Source organism: Talpa occidentalis, unplaced genomic scaffold, assembly GCF_014898055.3.
Source record: "Talpa occidentalis isolate TD23 unplaced genomic scaffold, MPIMG_talOcc4v2.1 talOcc4.17, whole genome shotgun sequence".
Taxonomy (NCBI): domain Eukaryota; kingdom Metazoa; phylum Chordata; class Mammalia; order Eulipotyphla; family Talpidae; genus Talpa; species Talpa occidentalis.
Genome location: NW_023601754.1, coordinates 40,812,211 through 40,832,576, shown reverse-complemented (window position 1 = coordinate 40,832,576; position 20,366 = coordinate 40,812,211). Strand labels below are relative to the sequence as shown.

The window sequence follows — 20,366 nt, the reverse complement described above, 5'->3', positions numbered from 1 at the left end:
ATAGTGGAGCAGGCAGGGGCAAGGGTGGCAAGAACAGAGGCCTGGCGGGAGGAAAAGCCTGCCCTGCCGGCACAGGAAGGGATATGAAGCTAAGGGAGCTTCCTGGAGGCCACACACAGGCTGTGACTATTTTGGACACGCACTGCACGTTGCCTTGGGCACAGTCTGAGCATCAGCCCTGGGCACTGGGCAGCCCTGTGCTCCCTGACTGATGATCTGTTCTGTGCTTGGTGCTGAAGCTTAATTAGAACCCTCCCCGTCCCCACTTGGACTTACTCCTCTGGGCAGGACGCAATCTGGGCAGGCCCGGCCAGCAGGGCAAATCAGGACACCAGCCACGCGGCTTGTCCTTAAACCGCCTCTCAGAGGGCTTCCTGGGCCGGCATCTGGCAAACAGCCCACCTCCCTGAGCAGACCCGGTCCCACCCCAGACCTCTTTGGCGCCTCACTGCCCTCGGGAGAAAGTCTGAGATTGTCACCTGGGTTCAGAAGACCCTACTCCCACCTCCAGCCTCACCTCTCATTTCATCCCTTCTGAACGCTGAGCTCAGGCCGTAATCAGACCACCGGTCTCTCCTAACAAAGACTTATTTTAACCTTGGACAAGTGTCTTCTCTGAGTACCAGACTTGCGACAGATAAGATGGGAAAAGCATCAGTGACCTCAAGTGTGCAAGCTGAGAGGACTGACTCCTCAGTACAGGAAAGCTGGTGATAACCCGCCCAGCACACAGCACACCAGTAAAAAGGACTGTTGTTATTTCTTGTTCCTGTAGCTCAACTATCCAGTCACTCAGCAGCACTGACAGACGCCTCCTGCATGCAAAGCCCTACGCCTGGGTGGAAATGGAAGACACCTGCCTTTGAGAGCTGGACGGCCACATCGTCTCATGAACTAAGGTTGGCAGCTTATGACATGAAGAGCATTGGGTCACCTGCAAACCTAGGATCTCTCCAGAGGCAGCCCATCCCAGGCCAGCCTGATCTGCTTCTGTAGCTCAGTGCCCAGAAGTGGGCTGGCACAGGGCAGAGTGAACTCATGGAGCGAGGGAGGGCTGGCGCTCCTGCAGCCTCCCTCGGCCCACTCTGCCCTCACTCTGATCTCCCACTAGGCCCGTGGACTGAGGAAATCAGTGCCCCCAGCCTCAAACACCCTTCGGTGTAGAACCCGTCAGAGGGCTGGAATGTAACGACTGGCCCCGATGTGATCCCCTGGCTCATCGAGGCGGCGAGGCTCCCCACCAGTGACTTCACTAACTTTGACGCAACCCCTCAGACCCTCCCAAATCGAGTATCTCACACGAACACCCAGACGATGACAGGGAGGGAGCAATGCAGAAGGTAGGGGGAAGGGCTGGCAAGGTAGGACCTGAGAGAAAGTGAAAGGGGTGGAGGAGAGTGCAGAGAGTGGAGCAGAGTGGGGGAGGTGTGGGGACAGTCAAAGAGAAGAGTAAGGCCAGCGAAGGGTGTCACCAAGGCCGAGTCCCGGGTGGGGGCACCTTACCTGGAGGGAACATGAGAATGGCCTGGGGTGATGAGTGGACCGGGAGCGAGTGGGTGCGCTGGACAGAGCTGCGGCTCTGGCTGGGCATGCTGTTGCTGCCTCCGGGGTTGGCGAACCACAGGCTCTGCGCCAGGCCAGGGAGAGAGAAAGCAGAGGTGAGAGGGAGTGGCCCGCCCCAGGTGTGGCAGGGCCCACTCCTGCCCAAGGCCCACCCGGATGCAAAGGTATGGGCACACACCCCAAGCACCCCAGCCCCAAGAGTGCCAAGTCCTCTGCTTCCAGCATGCTCACCTGTCGGCCCTGGCCCCCAAGGCTGGGGCTGGTGAGGGCATGTCGGGGGGAGATGCCCCCAATGCCCGAGGGGCTCAGAAGGCCCATCCTGCTGGGCGGAAGGGCCCGGGGAGGCATTGGGAATTGCCGCTGGGTCCGCCGGGCCACCCCCATCCCCACAGAGCCAGCTATGGGGAGGGAGTTGGAGCCGAATGCCCAGCTGTGAGAGAGCAGAAAGCTGGGTGTCAGTTTAGGCTGATGGGTCCTCTGTCCAACCTTCTACCCCCTACCCCCACAGCCTCAACAGGCAGGACACAACACAGACCTGCTCTGACCTCGAGGGGATTCCCCATCCAAGTACCCGCATCACACACTGTTCTCGCCTGCCCCACGAGCACCCCCGGAGGGAGACAGGGAGTGCACAAAGCTTCCCTTGTGGTCACTGTCAGTAGTTTTCCTGACTCAGTTCCCAAGTGTGGTATTTCTGTTGTTCACTTGGGATGAGAAGGGACTGTGGAGCCCGCTGCACACAGGCGAGAACAAGGGACAGGCAGGGGGCCTGTTATCAGGACGCGTGCTGGTTTCTGCCAGCCCAACCCCATGTTCTAGTAGCAAGAACACCCTGATTTTCTTCTTAGAAAGTCTTCAGGCCTTTCTAAAACTGCGTAGTCACTCCATGACAGATTTTTTTTTTTTTGGAAGGATCTTTTTTTTTAAAAGATTTATTTTTATACAAGAACCGGGGTAACAGGGCAGAGGCGCAGGAGGGTGAGAGGATTCACCAGAGACAAAGCGGGGAACAGAACAGGCAGACTGACTGAAATACATTGCTGAGGGGAGCAGCGGGCATCGTGACGGGAGATCTGCCACGCCATGTGGGATCTGCCTGGCTGGCCAGGATCGAACCCACGCTACAGAGGCTGCCGACAGCTTCACAGCGCTGTGCTCAACCTGCTGCGCCACCGGGGAGGGCCTCCGTGACAGATTTAGTACAACCAGACTCCCAGCCCAGCACGCAATCACCCCTGGCACCACTGTCACCGAATCAGGGCCCAGGGGGAAGAGAAGATCCCTGCGCCCGGCCACCGCCTACCCTTTCTGCTGCCGGTAGTTCTGCATCTCTAGTGCGGCTTTTCGCGGGAAGGTTCGGAGGAGCTTTAGCACTTGCTGTTTCCAGGACAGCAGCCGTTTCTTCTGCGTCTCCGTGAAAGCCTAGAATCAGGGAGGTGAAGCAAGGGGGGGGGGCACGTCTTTTGGATCCGCCTTTCATTCACTCAAGTATGTACTGGGTTAGGGGTTAGGGTTAGGGCTCTGTGCTAGGCGAGGCCAGGATGCACAGGTGACCTGCACATGTGAAGCGCACAGCGTAGCTGGGGAGAAGCTAGATGTGACCCAAGCTGAGATGAACACTGAGGGAGAGGCACGGGAGAGACAAGACCTAGTCTATGGGGGTTGGAGGCCAGCGTGCACGCTGCCTGCTGAGGGGAGGGAGGGGTTCTTGCTGGCGAGGAAGGAACTGCTCTGAGGAGCAGCAGCAGACAGGGCATCCAGGAAGCCAGCACTGTGAGAGGGGGGCTGGAGAGGCGGGTGGGCACCCTGTTGGCCACATAAGGAATGGTGGTCCTGAGGACTGGGCAGATTTTCACTTTCTCGGAGCCCCAGAGAAGGCCTCACCTCATGAGTCAGGCACTTTTCGATGAGCTGGAGGTAACTGGTGATGTTCTCCTCGTCCGGTCGGGACACCAGCAGCTGGGTGCACACTGGGGACACCAGAAAGGCAGGAAGTTAGTCCCCAGCATGCCCTCTGCCATGCTCCAGCTTCCCTGGCCCCAGATGGATTGGTGCATAAGGAGGGTCAGGAAACTCAGCATGGATGAGCACCCACTAGGGGGCTGGCATGGCATCTGGCTCAGAATATGTAAAGTGTTGTACAGCACCCACCACAGTGCCTGGCACAAGCAGATAACTCTTGCAACAATCTCAACAATGTAGGCATCATTTTCAGTCTAATGAATCTGAGAGACAGATGCTGAGTCGCCTGCCCAGGGTCACACAGCTAAAAGAAACCATCCATGTGAAAAGGCGGCTAAGCCACGCTGTGTCAAGGCAGGTCGGACCCATTAAGAACTGCACCATCTCCATCCCCTGGACTTCAAGTTCCCTCTGAGGACCACTGGATTCACCTTATCTGCTCCTCTTTTACTGCCTGCCGTTTCCACCGACACTTAGTCTTCTGCTCAGGTCAGAGAGGGTGAAGGCTCTCTCCCACCAACAGCCTGGACATACCTGAGGGCGGGGACCTTGCCACCCCCCAATCACCTCAGCCACTGTCTGCAGTATTCTAGTCCCTGGGATGCTCCTCAAAGTCCAGTTCCCAGCATTTAACACAGCTCTGATCCCTAATGCCTAGGTTCGCTAGCTTACCATCCCAGAACTTTCTGCCAGGCCCTCAGTCTCACCTTTGCCCATCACCCGTGTAAACTGGCTGGGGATGTCTCCGTCCGCGACGGGAGCTGGGGCAGGCTCACTACCATCAGTGGGAGCCGGAGCTGGTGGAGGGGGGTAGCTCTCTGCAGCTGGAGGGTCCTTGGCCTCAGTGCCCTTATCTGTGCTGGGATGAGCCAGGGGAGGTTCAGCACCTGGCAGCGATGGGTCCCCACAGCCCCCATCCTTGGCAGTAGAGGCGGAGGTGGCGGCGGCGGCGGCGGCAGCGGCGGCGGCAGCCACTGTGGCCTGGAGGACACTGTAGGCCTTGATGGGGGTGATGATGATCTGCTGCAGCTCCTGTAGCGCGTTTCGCAGGTTCCCGCCTTCCAGCACATCCTGGGTGGAAAGGAGGGGGGGGCGCAGAACCCCACCTCAGCCTCCACAGCTATGAAGCATAACTACACAGGCAGGGTTTGCGGAAGGCTGCTAGGACCCCGAGATGAGCACAAGGAGAAGGCAGGTAAGGGAAGGCAAGCCCACTGCGGGCGTGCGCATCTGCACACACCCTCCTCCTTGCCCCTCCCAGGCAGCGCAGCAGAGCTCAGGAGATGGCGAGCTAATGCTGAAAGCAAGATTCCCAGATTCCCCTATGATGGAAGCAGATTCAGAACCAGAGATTCAGACCAAGACCCGGAAGGGGGTGGGGTGGGGGTGGGAAACCAGAGGGAAAATGTCAGGTACAGAAAAAAGGAGAGCAAATGGGGTTGGACATGCAAGAACAAGTGGGTAAGAAAGAGTCCAGTGGGACGAGAGTCCATGCACACAGAAACATCCCAGCTGGACCGGGAAGATCAGTAAGAAATGGAAACATAAAAGGCGAGAGAAGGGATCAAGCCAATAGAAGTCTGGAGACACAGGCCAGAACAGACAGGGGCGGGAGTCTCTTAGCTGCAGGCAAGCGAGCCCTGTGACCCGACCTACACTGGGGGCCTGTCTCCCCAGGCCCAGGGAAGCCCAGTGGGGAAACCACCTGGGCTGCAAGGCTGAGCCAGAGCCTTTAGTCTACTGGTAGGAGTAGCCAGTTGGCCCTAGAGATGGGGATACCAGCACCTCACCTTCTCCAGGGACTTCAGGACGCTCTGTCTCTCGCGCAGCTTCTGGATGCTCAGGGCTATCTTGTGGCGGGCACCTTTAGTGACATTCTGTGGTAGGGGCAAAAGGGGCGGGAAGCTAGTAATGGATGGCTGATGTACCTGGAGGTACCCCAACAAGGCCCAAAGAAACAGGGGAGGCTTGGGCTGCAAGGGTAGTATCAAAATGATGCTACCTCCAACACCTCCCTGATGGTCCCCTTGGCTTCACCTGAGACTCCAGGTGCTGCTCAGTCAGTGTCATCATCTCTTCATAGCTCATCTGTGAGAAGAGGGCTGCATACTTGTGTAAGCGGAGGCTCTTGAGCCACGTGGGGACATCTGTGGAAAACGAGAGAGAGGAAGTGAGGTCAAGAATCTGGCCCTGGTGGTGAGCAGAGGGGCTGTGGGGGAGGGACCGGGCGTAACCACAGGCAGTCTTAAAAGCTGCAGAGAACTGGAAGGGGGAAAGGGACAAGCTTCAGACTTCTTTCACCCAGCCAGACCCTTTCAGGTGGCCTTCCCTGATCAGGACATCTGACCCTGGCGAGCTGCTTGGCTGAATGCACACGGGAACAACCTCGTTGATCTCTCTCAAAGTCTTCCAGGAACCTCTGCTCCATCAGCTACCACTGTGACCTGGCTTCCTTGTCAGAAAGGCCTCTGTGGGGCCTCTCGCCACAAAACCAGGCCTGTGGGTAGACATGGGGTCTCTCTGGCTACTCTTGAGTCTTAAGCATGGGGTGTATGCTTGCTCCTCCCTCAGACCAGTCCCACTCCAGGGAGGAGGTGGGTAGCAGGCAGCTACCGGCTCCCCTCTGTCCTCTAAGTTCTGCAGAAGCCTCTTTCCAGTGCTGCCCTGCCCCCGTACCTTTCATGCCACTGCCGTCCTCTTGGAAAGTGTTTCGGCTGGAGCCCTGCTCCTCCGTCTGCTCACTGCCAGAGGAGGCCACGCTACTCTGGGGCGAGAGGGGTGCGTGGTCGGGCGTGGTGAAAGCAGCCCTGGCCCCAAGCTCCTCTGGACTCGGCCATTCACCAGGGGCCTGGGGGCTTGTGGGGATAAGCGACATGGAGCGCTTCAGCGGGCTGGGGTGGATTTGGCAGGGGAGACCTGGCCAGAGGGGAAGAGAGGCAAGAGGTCAGGCTCGCAGACATGACCACAGGAGACAATGACCCCACTCAGTGCTCCAGAATCCAACAAGGGTCCCTGGGGTCTTCAGGAACCACCTACTAGATACTTCTTGTTCTTTAACCTCCTGTATCAAACCCATCGGCCAGCTGCCAGTCACTTCTCTGAACTGCTATGCTAGCAACCCAGGCCCGTCACTGGTGCCTCTCACTGGAATGACTGACACGACCTCCTCCCTAGTCCCCGGCCTTCATTCTTCCTTCGGCTCATTCACCTCACCGAAGTCTTACTTGTCGTTCTCAAAACTTGGTCATGCTGACCATGTCAATCCTGAGTCCCAGCTTAAATACCAGCCGTGGCTTCTCTTCATGCTGAGACTACATCACATCTTCCACACACTTACGAGGCCCTGAAAGACCCGGGCTCTGTTCATCTCTCTCCTATCATCTCCTACAACTCCTCACTGTTCAGTTCAAGCCTTCCTCGCCTCTGCTTGTCGCCCCCCCGCCCCCCGCATCTCCCTTCCCCATCACCTTGCGGTTTATTCCTGGAACACACCAGCCTCTTCCCAATTTTACCTCCTGATCCTAGCAGTAGGCTTCCTCTGGTCTCAACTCCAGCATCACCTCTTTGGAGGCTTTCCATGAACCTGTGGCTGCCTCCTCCCCTGAGTCCTGATCGCTCTAGCCTATCAGTCTGTCTTATCACCTTCCCGTATCGATTGCAACCTGAAATGATCTTACCTAGTTATTAATGTTATGCCCCTGTTAGAACAGAAGGCCCGTACAGCAGACACCTATCCTGTCTTAAACATTACCATATCCTCAGTAATTAGAGTGGGCCTGGCTTCGTTAGTTCTTGCAAAGTCAGCAAATGAAGTACATATAAACTGCTTCCTCAACTCCCTTTTGTTGCACCTTACCACCTCCCAAAGATTTTTCCTGTCTTAGCCCTCTTCTACAGGACGGTTCACGCCCTCCAGCACCCATCCCATTCTTGTAGAGGGATCCAGCTTAATTTTTTTTTTAAGATTTATTTATTTTTATACAAGAGCTGGGGTACAGGCCAGAGGCATGGGGAGGGTGAGAGGACTCACCAGAGAGAGTGGGGAACAGAACAGGCAGACTGACTGAAACACACTACTGAGGGGAGCAGCAGGCGCGACAGGAGAGGTCTGCTGCGCCATGTGGGTTGCTCCCTGGCCAGCCGGGAATCGATCCTGTGCCGCAGAGGCTGTGGGCAGCTTCACAGCACTGCGCTCAACCTGTTGCACCACCGGGGAGGCCCTTCAGCTTGATTTTTAATCATGCTCCAGACAGGGTAGGTTCCCACAGGCTTCCAGACCTTTGCACACACTCTCTCCTCGGTCTGGTTCCCCACCCTTCCACCTTTATCTTCTAGTCATTTCAGCCATTCCCCGACTCAGCGGCTGCCTCGTTGTGTTCCCAGGGCTCCCCAGGCATCTTTGCATGCCCAGGACTAGGCACAGGGTATGACACACAGGAGCCCTTAAAATTTCATACACGCCAAAGGGATGACACCCACAGTACCAAGGGTGTCAAGGGGGTTCCTGGGCTTCACAAAGGGAATCTAGAAGTACCCAAGTCAAAGAAAAAGGAAAAGAAACAAAACCAGAAAGTCTCACTGTAGGTAGGTGAGAATATCGAAGCTGGGGGAACGGAAGCCCTTTGCCCCAGTTCCCACAGGGAGCAGAGGCAGAGAGAGAAGGCTAGCCCAGTTCTGATGGAAAGGCTGGGATTCCTGCCAGTGCCCATGGACGCCCCACACAGGAAGGCCGACCAGCGCTTTCTATCAATGACAACATCTGTGCTCCTAGCTAGGAAATCACCTGAGGGAGCGAGCAGTGCATTAACTCATCCCCTAAAGGCCAGTCTCCACCCCTGTCCATAACCTTTGGGGTCCTCTACTTAGGACTCCTTCCAAATCTCTGGATTCCCACAAGAGGATAGCACACGCTGGGCCCTGGGGGACCCTCAGGTGCCCCACATCCCTTTTTTCCCTTCTCAGTCTGTAAGGGGGCAGGCGAGGCTGAGAGGGCAGGAAATTACCCTGATTAGAACGAGTGTGCAGTTCCTGAGGAGCCTTGCTTGGCCCCGAGCTGGGGTGGAGGCTGGCCACAGTACGAGAACTATAAAAACAGGAATGCCGGCTGGAGATCCAGGGCCTCACTCTCTCCAAGAAACTCTGGTCTGTCCTTGGCAGCACCCCAAACCTACCCTGCCTGTCCCTACAGGCCAATCCCTGCTCCCCACTCAAAAATATTTTAATGGTTTCCTGTTTCCTGCAATTGCTTGAATTTGAAAACCTTCATTCTATCCTTCAAGGCCCCCCAGAATGTGGTTCTCGAATATACGGAGATCTGGGAGTCAAGACAGATCTGAGTGCAAAAGCTAGCTCTGCCACCTACTAAGCAGGACCTGTGCTCCTCGACAAGTCACCGCACTCGCCCCTCTGCCTCCATTCCAGGTGAAGTTCTGCCAAGACAGGCAGGCACATGGGAAGCACAGATATTTGCAACTGCTGCTACTCACTGAAATCCTTGTACCTGTCCATCCCAGTCAGACCTCTGCCTGCACACCTCCACTTGCCACACCTCAGCTTGCCAATGATGCCTTTAATTCATGCTGTGTGTTTTGCCTGGAACACCCAACTCCTCTTTCTCTTCTGGTTCAAATCCTAGTCTGGTCCTTTAAGAGCTGCTGGTCCCATTGTGGGACCCTGAAGAAATGTATGGGCTCCCTGCATGGATGACCCTTCCCCTTGATGAGGCTGAGTATCTCTAGGAGGGTCACTTTTAGGCAGAGGCAGTGCAGCATAGTAAAGAGTATAAGCTGTGGAGCCAGACTGCCTGGACTTAAATTCTGGCTATATCACTTTGGGCAAGTTACTTTTCTGTGACTCAGCCAATGAATTTACAGGTATAAAGTTCTCAGAACAGCTCTTGGCAAGTCAGTGTATTTTTTTTTTAAAACTATTTCTCGGGGGTCTCCCTAGGGGTACAGGGGGTTGAGCGCAGCACTGTGAAGCTGTCTGCAACCTCTGCAGTGCCAGTTTGATCCCCGCTGGCCTTGGCGCAATCCACATGGCAAGCAGACCTCTCCTATCTCGCCTGCTTCTCCCCTCAGCAATGTATTTCGTCAGTCCGCCTGTTCTGTTCCCTGCTCTGTCTCTGGTGAGTCCTCTCACCCTCCAGTGCATCTGCACTGTACCCCAGCTCTTGTATTAAAAAAAAAAAAAAAAGAAGAAGAAGAAAGAAAAAAAAAAAAAACTATTTCTTGGGCCTCCCTGGTGGCACAAGGGGTTAAGTACCGCACTATGAAGCAATCCACAGTCCCTGGAGCACAAGTTCGATCCCCGGCCGGGCAGCGAGAAACCCACACGGCGAGGCAGACCGCTCTGGTCTCACCCGCTGCTCCCCTCAGCAGTGTATTTCAGTCACTCTGCCTGTTCTGTTCCCCACTCTGTCCCTGGTGAATCCTCTCAACCCCTCGCATCTCTGGCCTATACCCCAGCTCTTGTATGCATAAATAAATAAAACTTTTTAAAAAACAACTATTTCTCAATATAACATAGGTAACATTTTACTTTTTTTAAGATTTATTTATGCATACAAGAACTGGGGTACAGGCCAGAGGTGTGGGGGGGTGAGAGGATTCACCAGAGACAGAATGGGGAACAGAACAGGCAGAATGACTGAAATACACTGCTGAGGGGAGCAGCGGGCGAGACACGAGAGGTCTGCTGCACCATGTGGGTGCTGTGTTAAACCACCTGTGTCACCAGGAAGCCCATTGGTCAGTGTATTTTAACTAGAATCATCACTATTTATATGTCCTCCCAATCTGAACTCAGAAACTGATGCTCTAAGACTGAAAAACAGGAGCCAAGATGCCTTGAGTTGTCAGACAAGCCCTCCTAGCCCTCCATCTTCCCTGATTCTTGCCCGCGCCTGGGAGGAGGCAGGTGAACAGGGCATCTATATTTAGCTGGAGAAGAAACAGGGTCAGAGGGAACTGATAGTTACCATGTGCCACATAGCTGTGCAACAGAGACCCAGGGTTCATCCCACCCAGTGACACAAATGACATTTCACTGTTACTCTCTCCAGGCCAGCTTTAGCCAGTGCCTGCTAAAGGGCCCAGCTACCCTAACATTTAGTCTCAGAAACCTCTTGCCCTGATTAAGGTCATGTCACCTTATCAAAGCTTCCCTTTCCTGTTCATTTTAACTAGTGTTAAAAAAACTGACCGGAGGGCCTCCCTGGTCATGCAAGGGGTTAAGACGCAACCTAAGAAGCTATTTATAGCCACTGCAGGATGAGTTCGATCCCCGGCAAGGGAGCAACCCACATGGCGCGGCAGACCTCTCCTGTCTCGCCCGCTGCTCCCCTCAGCAATGTATTTCAGTAGATCTGCCTGTTTTATTCCCCACTCTGTCTCTGGTGGATCCTCTCACCTCCTTCCCTCCCACCTCTGGCCTGTACCCCAGTTCTTATATGCATAAAAAAATAAATCTTAAAAAAAAAAACCTGACTGGAATATCAGCTCGTCCTACTTGTTGCAGTCTCCAGGGTATTTATCCTAAGGGTGCCTTTTCAAGTGGTTTCAAGACCACTTAGTTGGTAAGACAGCTCAGCAGTCAGAGGCAAGTTCTGGCATCAGAATCCCTGGGTGTGAACTTCTGTTGTTCCCACCACTTACTCTGTGTGACCTTGAATTCATAGCTTCACCATTTTTGAGCCTCAGTGTCTTTACCTGTAGTATGGAGCTAATGATGTAATAATGATGAGAATTAAATGAGATCCGATCTGAAAAGTGCTGGCCAAAGAGCAGAGTCAACGCTCAACAATGTCATCCATGATCACTAACCAGTACCTTGCAGCATGAGTTACATCTGGGAAGATTAGGCTTACAAACAGGTACCTCAGAAATAAGGCTATAAATTGAGACCATATACAAAAATGCAGAATGTCAGATCATGATCATGAACCCAATGTCTTCAGAAGTTGGAAAAGTATCAGACAGGCCCAAAGGGAGTAGGTCAATTTGGGCACATGTGCAGGGCTAAAGGGGATGACTAGTATTCAACTCCATCGCAATGTTTTTTTAAAGCAAGGCATGCAGTTTGGCACACAATTTTAGATAAACCTAAAAATGTTCTTCTTTGGCCTCCCTGGTAGCGCAGGGGTAAAGTCTCAGCGCTATCAAGCTATCAACAGCCACTGCAGCACGAGTTCGATCCCCAGCCAGGGAGCTACCCACACGGCACAGCAGACCTACCACTCTCCTGTCTCGCCAGCTGCTCCCCTCAGCAGTGTATTTCAGTCGATCCGCCTGTTCTGCTCCCCACTCTGTCTTTGGTGAATACTCCACCTCTGGCCTGCATCCCAGTTCTTACATGCATAAATAAATAAACCCTTTTTTTAAAAAAAGATTTATTTTATTTATACAAGAGCAGCATGAGGGTGAGAGAATTCACCAGAGACAGAGTGGGAGCAGAACAGGCAGCGGGCGAGACAGAAGAGGTCTGCCACACCATGTGGGTATCTCTCTGGCGGGCTGGGAATCGAACCCACACTGCAGAGGCTGCGGACAGCTTCACAGCACTGTGCTCAACCCGCTGTGCCACCATGGAGGCTCAATAAATCAATCTTTAAAAAAAAAAAGTTCCTCTCAACTCATTATTATTGCTACCAGGAATAGGGGCTTTTGATTTTTCAAGAGAAACTAAAACCTAGATTTTTAGGGAAAAATTCCCCACACCTACTATCACTTCATTTACTAAAAAACAAGAGTCTTGTTGAGTTTGGGCTCAATAAAATATGTCTGCAGGGTCACATATAGCTCTAGGAATGCTAATTCAAAGCCTCTTCACTGCCTCATAAAGCTGAGGTCTAGAGAGGTTATGTGACTTGCCCAGGGCCATGCAGTGGTGAAGAGAAATCCCAATCTGACCCTTTTCGAGCAGGCACGTCTCCCCTAGGATCCCCACCCCCTCACCTGCATTTGCGTTGCTCCCAATACTGTTGATGGCTGGCGGCACCGAGCTGGGTGGGTGGAAGGGCACGTGTCCATTTTCCCGGGGTGGCTTGTCCTGCCAGCCTGGTCCTGCCTCTCCAGGGCCCAGCTCTGCAGGCCCCCCCCATTCATCTGAGCCCTGGCGAGAGTGGTAGGTGGGTTCGGGCCGGGTGCGGAAGCCACTAGCCAGTCGCTCTTCCAGGTGGCTCAGCCAGAGGGCCAGTGCGTTGCGGTCCTCCAGTGTGGTGGCTGGGTGGATGAGGGCATAGGAGAGCAGCTGGCGGCTCTCCTCGATGAAGGCGTTGCTCTCAATCGAGTAGGCCAGCACTTTCTGCAGCAGCCTCATGTACTCCGACTTGGCCTCTGTGTTGCCTGGCTGAAGGAGGGGCAGGTGGGACAGCAGCAGGGACACCACCTTCTCTTTGGACTCCTGCTGCCACTGGCTGACGATGGCTGCGGAGGGGACAAAAAGGGATGTCAGGGAAGCCATGAGGGCTGCCATTAGCTTGCTCCCTCAGCTCCAATCTCGCCTCCCTTCTCCTTTCACGATCTCTGACCTTCTTGCTCACATAAGATCAAACACACTCAGCCTTGCTACCAGTAATTTTTCCCGGTTCCACTGAGAAAAACCTACTGTAGTTCCCAACCACACATGCTTTTCTGCAGTCAAGCTCCTCCTGCTACCTCTACGCCTGCTCGTCTTGCTGTATTCCCACCGGTCATTTTCATGGCCTCCACCCCTTATCCCCTGACTATCAAACCCGCCTCCTTGCTGACCGGAGAGGACGCTGGGATATAGTGGTGAAAAGCTTGGACTCTGAAATCAGGTGGTCTGGACTCCCCAACCTACTAACTGGACCCTGGGGAAATCACCTTGAAACTCAAGATCACTGACTTCCTTACCTGAAAAATTCTGGAGATAATTATAGTACCCAATTGGCAGTGTTGCTCTGAGAGTCAACGAGCTAATAAAGAATGACAAGTGGCTGCAGAACATTTAATAAATGCTTGCTGTTGTACTTTAACTGGACTCTCTACTTCTAGATTCTCCCCTCTAATCTGTCCCACACCCCCAAATGGAGATACCTTCCTACAGCACACCAGCATGTCATCTTCCTGACCAGGAGCTTACAATGGCAACCAGCACCATTAGACTCAAGTTCAACATCACCTTCATTTCCAGGGTACTCCCACTTTCTTTTTCTCCAGATAAAAACTGAGCTCGGGACACCTCCATCTTCTCTGGGCCCTTTAAGTCTCCAAATTCAAGCTGCTGAGATCCAAGTTTGTAGCCTGCAAGAGTCTCCTGACTCCACGGCAGGAGTGACCTGGTGATATCTCCTTCCCAACTCACGCCATAAAGGCCTGAGTGTATCCTGGGGAGATTAACCAGGTTTACCCTCTCAACCCAGAAGAGAGCTCTCCAAGATAACAGCCTCGGCTGGCCACATAAAGTAGGCTTTGGGAAGGAACTGGTACAGGTCTATCTTCCTTGAAAACCCTATTCACACATCTATGACGAGCTCAGTGGGGTCAGGATGGGGATAATGCTGACAAGGCAAAGGAAGAAGACAAATACCCACACTGGCGAAAAGAGACAATTTATCAAGGGCTGGTGCCAAATCTGCCCTCACTCTTGGATAACTGAGCTCACACCTGTAGTCAAGACAATAATTTGCAAACACCCAGCAAGAGAGATGAGCTATGAGGCTACTGGTGGGGCCAAGGAGCTGACCACCTGGACACAGGGGTGGGTGAGGCAAAACAACATGCAGAGATGTGGCTTATATCCCTTCTCTTCCATTAACTGACCATGTGGCTCAGGGCAAATGTGAAATGTGATCATTTCTCTGGGTTCTACTTTATCTATCTGTACAGTGAGGCTCACAATCTTTCCTACTTAGTATGGTTGCTATGAATTAAGTGAGACCCACATACAAAGTTGGGCACAAAGTAAATCCTCAGTAAATATCCAATGCTATCTCTAGCATCACAATTATTATACCTTACTGTGGCTCCTTTCTTTCAAATACCCACAGAGATTCTATTTTTAAAATTTATTTATGCATATAAGAACTGGGGTGCAGGCCAGAGGACTCACAGAACAGGCAGAACCACTAAAATACACCGTTGAAGGGAGCAGCGGGCACCAGGAGAGGTCTGCTGTGCCATCCCACAGAGATTCTAAAAGCACAAGCTACCATCCCAGGACACAGAGAGGCTGGAAATGGAACCTATGTAAGGAATGGCTCAGAATCCCAGGCATCTGGGTGTCAAGTAACCCCCAGTCTGGGTTACTCTACATCTGATGGCATCTCAATCCAACTTCCTAAGGGCTTAAGATTCTAAGGATCTTTAGATCCCTCTGTCCTCACTATAGGCCAGATGCCTGGCAACTTGAACCTCGTATAAACATGATTTAGCACGCCTTTCATACATTTCTCTCTCTTAATGACCTGTGTGGAAATCTATGGCCAGGGAATCCACATAAATTCTAATTCTGCTTCAATTTGTAGCTCTAAGAAAATGAATCACACAAAACTCTCACCTCCTGGTCATATAATAGGACATTTTCTTGGCCTATGCCACTCTGCTTCAAGCTTCCTAGAAAACCCCTCTTAAAGTATCCAGGGATTTATCCCTTTATTCATAGTCATCCACGTATGCTATGCCCACAGTAATGGCCAAAACAACTACTAACACTACTACAAATGATAGAAATTATTGATGATAGTAAATATGAATAGTTTTTATTGAGTATTTGCTATGTATGTGCTGTATGCTAAAGACAAGCCGGTTTTTCAGCCTCACCTCAACCTTGTTTAAAGCATTCCCATCTTGTAAACGAGGAAAAACATTTTAAGGAAGGTGAAGTCATTTCCCCACTGGGACAACTGAGATCTGAAGCCGGGTCTGTCCACCTCTAGAACTGAGAGAAACTTTCGCCCACAGCCCTCTACAATCTCTCCAATGCCACCAAATCTCTTCTATCCCCATCCCTGGCTTCGCAGCTCCCCTTCTGGAACTGCCACTCAAGTCTAGGAAACACCCCTCCTCCATCTGTCTTCTCTCGACCCAGCTCCCCATGACCAAGAAGCAGTTTGTCATTCCCATATCCAGAGATCTTTCCCAGGTGGGACAGGCCTTCTTGGCATTAGGGAGCCTTCACCTTTCCCTTCCATCTGGATCTGGCCCTGGATCACATGGGAAGGAACTCCCTGCTACCCCATGTCCCTGGGCTTAGTCCCAGAGTTTTTAGTTCGTCATGAGAAGGAAGAAACAGTGACTCAGACTAGGGACAGAAAGTCAAGGACCTGCACCCCAGCTGTGTCATGAAGCTGTCCGGGCAATATGCGTCCCTTCTGTAAAAGCGGGATTACAGGGTTGCTCTGAAGGTTAACGGAGACAACCTGCATGGAAGGCACCAGTCTGACCACAGTGAGCACTCAGTGTGGGACTCAAGGATTGGTATTTTTCTCCCTCCTCCTCCTGCAGCTTGCCTACCCCTTCAGCCCTATCCTGATGTTCTCAATCGTTGTTGTTTAGGCCTCGAAGGGTAGCCAGAAGCATCTGGGACAGAGAGCGGCCTTGTCTAATCCCTCCCCCACTTCAGAGTACTGCCAGGACCCCAGGGCTGAGGGACACAGCTTCTCCTCTGGTACTGCCAGGGGATGTGACAGAACAGCCCCAAGGGTTGGGCTCAATGAAGGACCTTGTTCTGCTGTGGAAAAGGGAAGAGTGGTTTTGAACAAATGGAGGCTGACCCTGGGGAAATGTGTGTTCGTGTGTCTGTGAGGCAGTGTGGTGGGGAGGGTGGGCCTCCCATGACTGGGAAGCATCAGTGAGCACTGGAACTGGGCCAAGGAATTTAAGCAGCCTCAGGCCCCTTGGGGTGAGCCCAGCTGGGGCTGCAGATGACGGGTGGGGATGGAACTTCTAGTCTCCTGCCCAGATCAGAGAAGTCTGGCACAGAGTTGAGGCACAGCAGAGGTCCAATGAATACCTGCACAATTGAACCCAGATGGTCCCCTGGAAGACAGTGGTGTCTACGTGTGTAGGATGTCCCATGTCTAGGATCCCTGGACCTCAGGTCACCCTGCCCATGTCCTAGCAGAGTAGATGGAGTAAAAACAAGTTCAATAGACAAATTTGCCTAGATCTGAAATCCAGTTCTGCCTCTACGACCTAGGCCAACACAACTGTGGGCCAGGCCTTTAACCTCTCTGCCCTGGGCTCCTTTTCTGTACAGTGAGAAGTAAAAGCGCTTACATACAGGACTATTGTAAGAGTCTATGGGACAACACTGCAAAGCACCTGGCTCCAGACATTTTTACTATAGTTGCTCCTGGTTAAAGATCTACAGCCAACCCTGTTTTGGGGTAGGGGGAGCAATTCATGTAGGAGGGCATATATGGGCCTCCCCCTTAAGATTCCCGATAGGGGTGGTTATTTACCAAAACCAGACTATGTCTCTGGTTCCTCTGAACTGGAGGCACAACAAGCAATGATGAAATTCTGGAGGTGGGCGGATGGAGGAGGGGGCAGGGGAAATGCCATGACGCCAATGGCTGCTTCTCACCAAGTGCAAACCTGGAATCCATATGCGTGGCGAGCATGAACAGACTGTACATGTGAGCGCCCTGCTTGGCCAGGTGACCAGAGCTAAGTAGGTCATGACCCTGGGTTCTGGCAAACCACAGGAGCTAAATATATCTTGGAGACTGCCGTAAGAGCAAACCCATTTTTATGTGCTGGGCTGTTGCAACCATCGTGGCAGCCTCAGGCACCAGTCAAGGGAACTGGGGTTTGGCTCCAAACATGTCCTTCTCTGCCTCACCCCAGTTCACACAAAATGGGGGAGGGCTGGGGGCTTACATTTTTGTTTGATGAACTGTGTCAGTAGAGCTTGAAAGGGGAGGGTGGAGGCATCAGAGTTGAGCTCTCTGGTGACTCACTCGGCCACAGCCTCATCCTGACCTCAGTTTCCCCACCCAGATTCAGTGAGCCAGAGAGGGAGGGGCTTCAATCATCTGGATGCAGACTCTAAGGACAGGAGGGAAGAGGAACAGGAAATGTGGCCCAGGAAGCCATAGGACCAGGGAGGGAAGGGGATTTCAGCTTTCCTGGTGCCACCCGCTGATCCAAAAGTGAGCATCAGGGTGAGAGGACCAGGGTTACTGTTTTAGCTCCAAACAGGCAGGGAAGACAGTACACGGAGAAGGAACAGGGGTGACAGGAAAGGGAAACCAGGGGCCTCTCTCCCTGTCCCAGAGACCCTTGGGGGATTATGTTGCGTTTCTGTCCCCAGATTGTCTCAAATTCTGCTTCCAGGAAGCCAACACTGGACTCTCAGGCTGGGGGATTCCTCCTACCCCCTAGGCCCTCCCCAGGTTCTTGGGAGGAAGGGACAGCTCAGGCCAGGCTCCTCTTCCACAGCACTCCCAGGAGGCCACATGACAACCCCTCGTCACCTTTCTGGGCCCGGCCAGAATCACCATCAGTATCAAGACAAGCGGCTCCTTACTGAGTGTACACGGGAGGCTACTAGGGAGGTTAAAAATACCAGAACCTCTGGGGACAGGACCCAAGTATTCTTATTCCACCCTCGGGTGATTCTGGGGTGGGAAACCATTCCCCCCGATCAAGCCCTCTGTGCTCCCTGCCCTTACTGAGGAGACAGGGAGGGAGGCATCTCTGACTAAACCCAAACCTGAGCCCAGGGAAAAGTGGATTCCAGATAATCTTCCCTGGGAAAACTGAAGAAAGGCAGGTGAAATATGGAGCAGAAGCCTAGAAAGAAAATCTGCCTCGCTGTGCCTTGCTGTTCAGGCCTAACTTGAAGGGACCTGAAAAACTAAAGGGGGACTTCAGGTCCCACCACCGGCTGCTCTGACCCAGGGACTGGTGGGCCAAGGTAACTTAAGATTTAGTTTGTGGGCTGTGTCTCTCTTGATGGAGGGGAGGGGCACACTCTTTGAGGGGTCCACCAGTAAAATATTAAGTGCTTTAGAAGAAAAAGCTGGGCCCCCAAACAAAGTATTATGCTTAGTTGTGGCTCCACCTTCACTGGCACATTACTTCAGAGCCCAAGAAGCCCTTGAAGATTATCTAGAGCAAGTCTTTCACTGTCCGGGCATGGAGCCTTAGGAGCAAGAAGGGTAGGGCTGGCCCAGGGCACAAGAGCGGCCAGTTACAGAGCTGAATTTAGAACTCCCGGGTGTCCTCATCCCTAACCTCCTGTTCCATGACAAATGAATCACTTCCAGGTCATCATCTCTCAAACTACTACCGCCTGGTCAGCAGAAGAACCTGGGTGCTCATTCCCAGGCCTGTCCCCTCAGGATTCTCACTTAGGGGTCTCAGTAGGAGGGCACAGAAATCTGGATTTTAATAGATTTCTATTAAATAGAAATTTAAATAGATTTCACCCACCAGGTGATCTTGCCAATGATGCAAGTGTGGGAAACACAAGGCCATAACGGAGAGCGGAGAAACAGGCAGAGGACGCACAGCTCCTCCCACGAGGCAGCCCCCAGGCCCAAGGAATAGCTCCTTCTCTCACAAATACGAGACAGGGACTGTTGTGCTTCAGGGTAGGTGCACGACAGGAAACAGCTTCTTAGTCTTAGAGCATGCCTGTCTGTTAGGAAAGATACCTCAAGGTCCTACAAAACACTTTGCTCTCCCATCATGCTTTGCTCCAAGTGGCAGGCTCCCTGCTGACTCTGGAATACACCATGGCCCTCCATTTCTTGGCTCATTCTAAGTTTTCCCTACCTCTAAATATCGGCTTGTTATATCCTCACCATCTGACATACGCTATGGAGAAAAACTTTGATTCACGAGTCAATTCACTCCTCGGCAATTCTACCCTCTGGCTGGGCATTACCCGCAACATCTCAATTCAAACCATTTGGGATGGGGCTCAGGTTCTTTGTGAAAAGCGTTCCATGTCTTTCAAGGGCAATGTGCTAATATCAAATATTTTAAATGCACATAATTTCACACTAGTAGTTCACAGAATCCTAGGAATTTATTCTAGAGATGCTTAAAGGGTACTTATCACAACACTGTTTATACGAGCAAGACCAAACACACCACGTTGTAGAGTCCACTGGCCAAGAGCAAGAGCTCTAAAGTTAAACGTCAGCTCTGTCCGACTCGCCGTACAGCCCGGGGGAAGTGACTTAACTTGTCAGGGCCTTGGTCCCCTCACGTGTACAATGGGGTAACAGTAGTACCCGCCTTACAGAGTTACCGTGTGAAGGTTAAGGGAGTAATAAAGGTAAAAAGTGAAACACTGCTTGGTACACAGGCAGGGCTCTATAAATGTTCTCTAGTCCTATTATGTAGATAGTAACAGCAATGAGATCCACATACACAGATTGATGACGAAATGCTCTTCAAGCTATGTTGTTAAGTGAAAAAAGCAAATTGGTTAGCAGGCACTGTATTTTGCTCTGTGTTAAAACAGTGAAGAGGCTGGAAGGAGAACATGTGTGTGCTCATACATGCACAGATTATTTCACAAAACACATAAATTAGGACTGTGAAAGTCTGGAAGGGAGATTGTCCCTTCACTTGGCTTGATTTTAATACAAAGTTTAAAAGCAAAAGCCAAAACTATAATAAACAAATAAACACCACTGGTGATTCTGATAGACAACCAGACTAGCACCCAGTGCCCATTCACCTGCTCAGTGGGCGGTGGTGATGTGTGACAAAGCTGTGCCAGATAATGACCTGCTCCCAAAGGAGCCACCACTCTGGGGGTACAGGTATACCACAACCTTAGAACTCCCACTTCTGGTGCCAGAGGAAAGGGGTTTTAGGGAGGGTGAAGAAAAGGGGTGTGAATGGCTGATCTCT

General features: G+C 52.4%; 1 protein-coding gene across 5 annotated transcripts in view; it reads right to left on the bottom strand.

Annotated features, from left to right (window-relative positions):
• The window catches only part of SAMD4B (sterile alpha motif domain containing 4B), a 44,966-nt gene that overhangs the window by 1,858 nt on the left and 22,742 nt on the right, over positions 1–20,366 (bottom strand). For all 5 annotated transcript variants that reach the window (XM_054697169.1, XM_037516532.2, XM_037516533.2 and 2 more), the window contains exons 3-11: positions 12,480–12,950; positions 6,202–6,441; positions 5,563–5,672; positions 5,316–5,402; positions 4,233–4,596; positions 3,448–3,533; positions 2,867–2,985; positions 1,795–1,993; positions 1,504–1,627 (exon numbers count right to left, since the gene is read on the bottom strand). In XM_054697169.1, the coding sequence (XP_054553144.1) occupies positions 1,504–1,627; positions 1,795–1,993; positions 2,867–2,985; positions 3,448–3,533; positions 4,233–4,596; positions 5,316–5,402; positions 5,563–5,672; positions 6,202–6,441; positions 12,480–12,950 (1,800 nt within the window). The remainder of the gene's footprint in view (positions 1–1,503; positions 1,628–1,794; positions 1,994–2,866; positions 2,986–3,447; positions 3,534–4,232; positions 4,597–5,315; positions 5,403–5,562; positions 5,673–6,201; positions 6,442–12,479; positions 12,951–20,366) is intronic.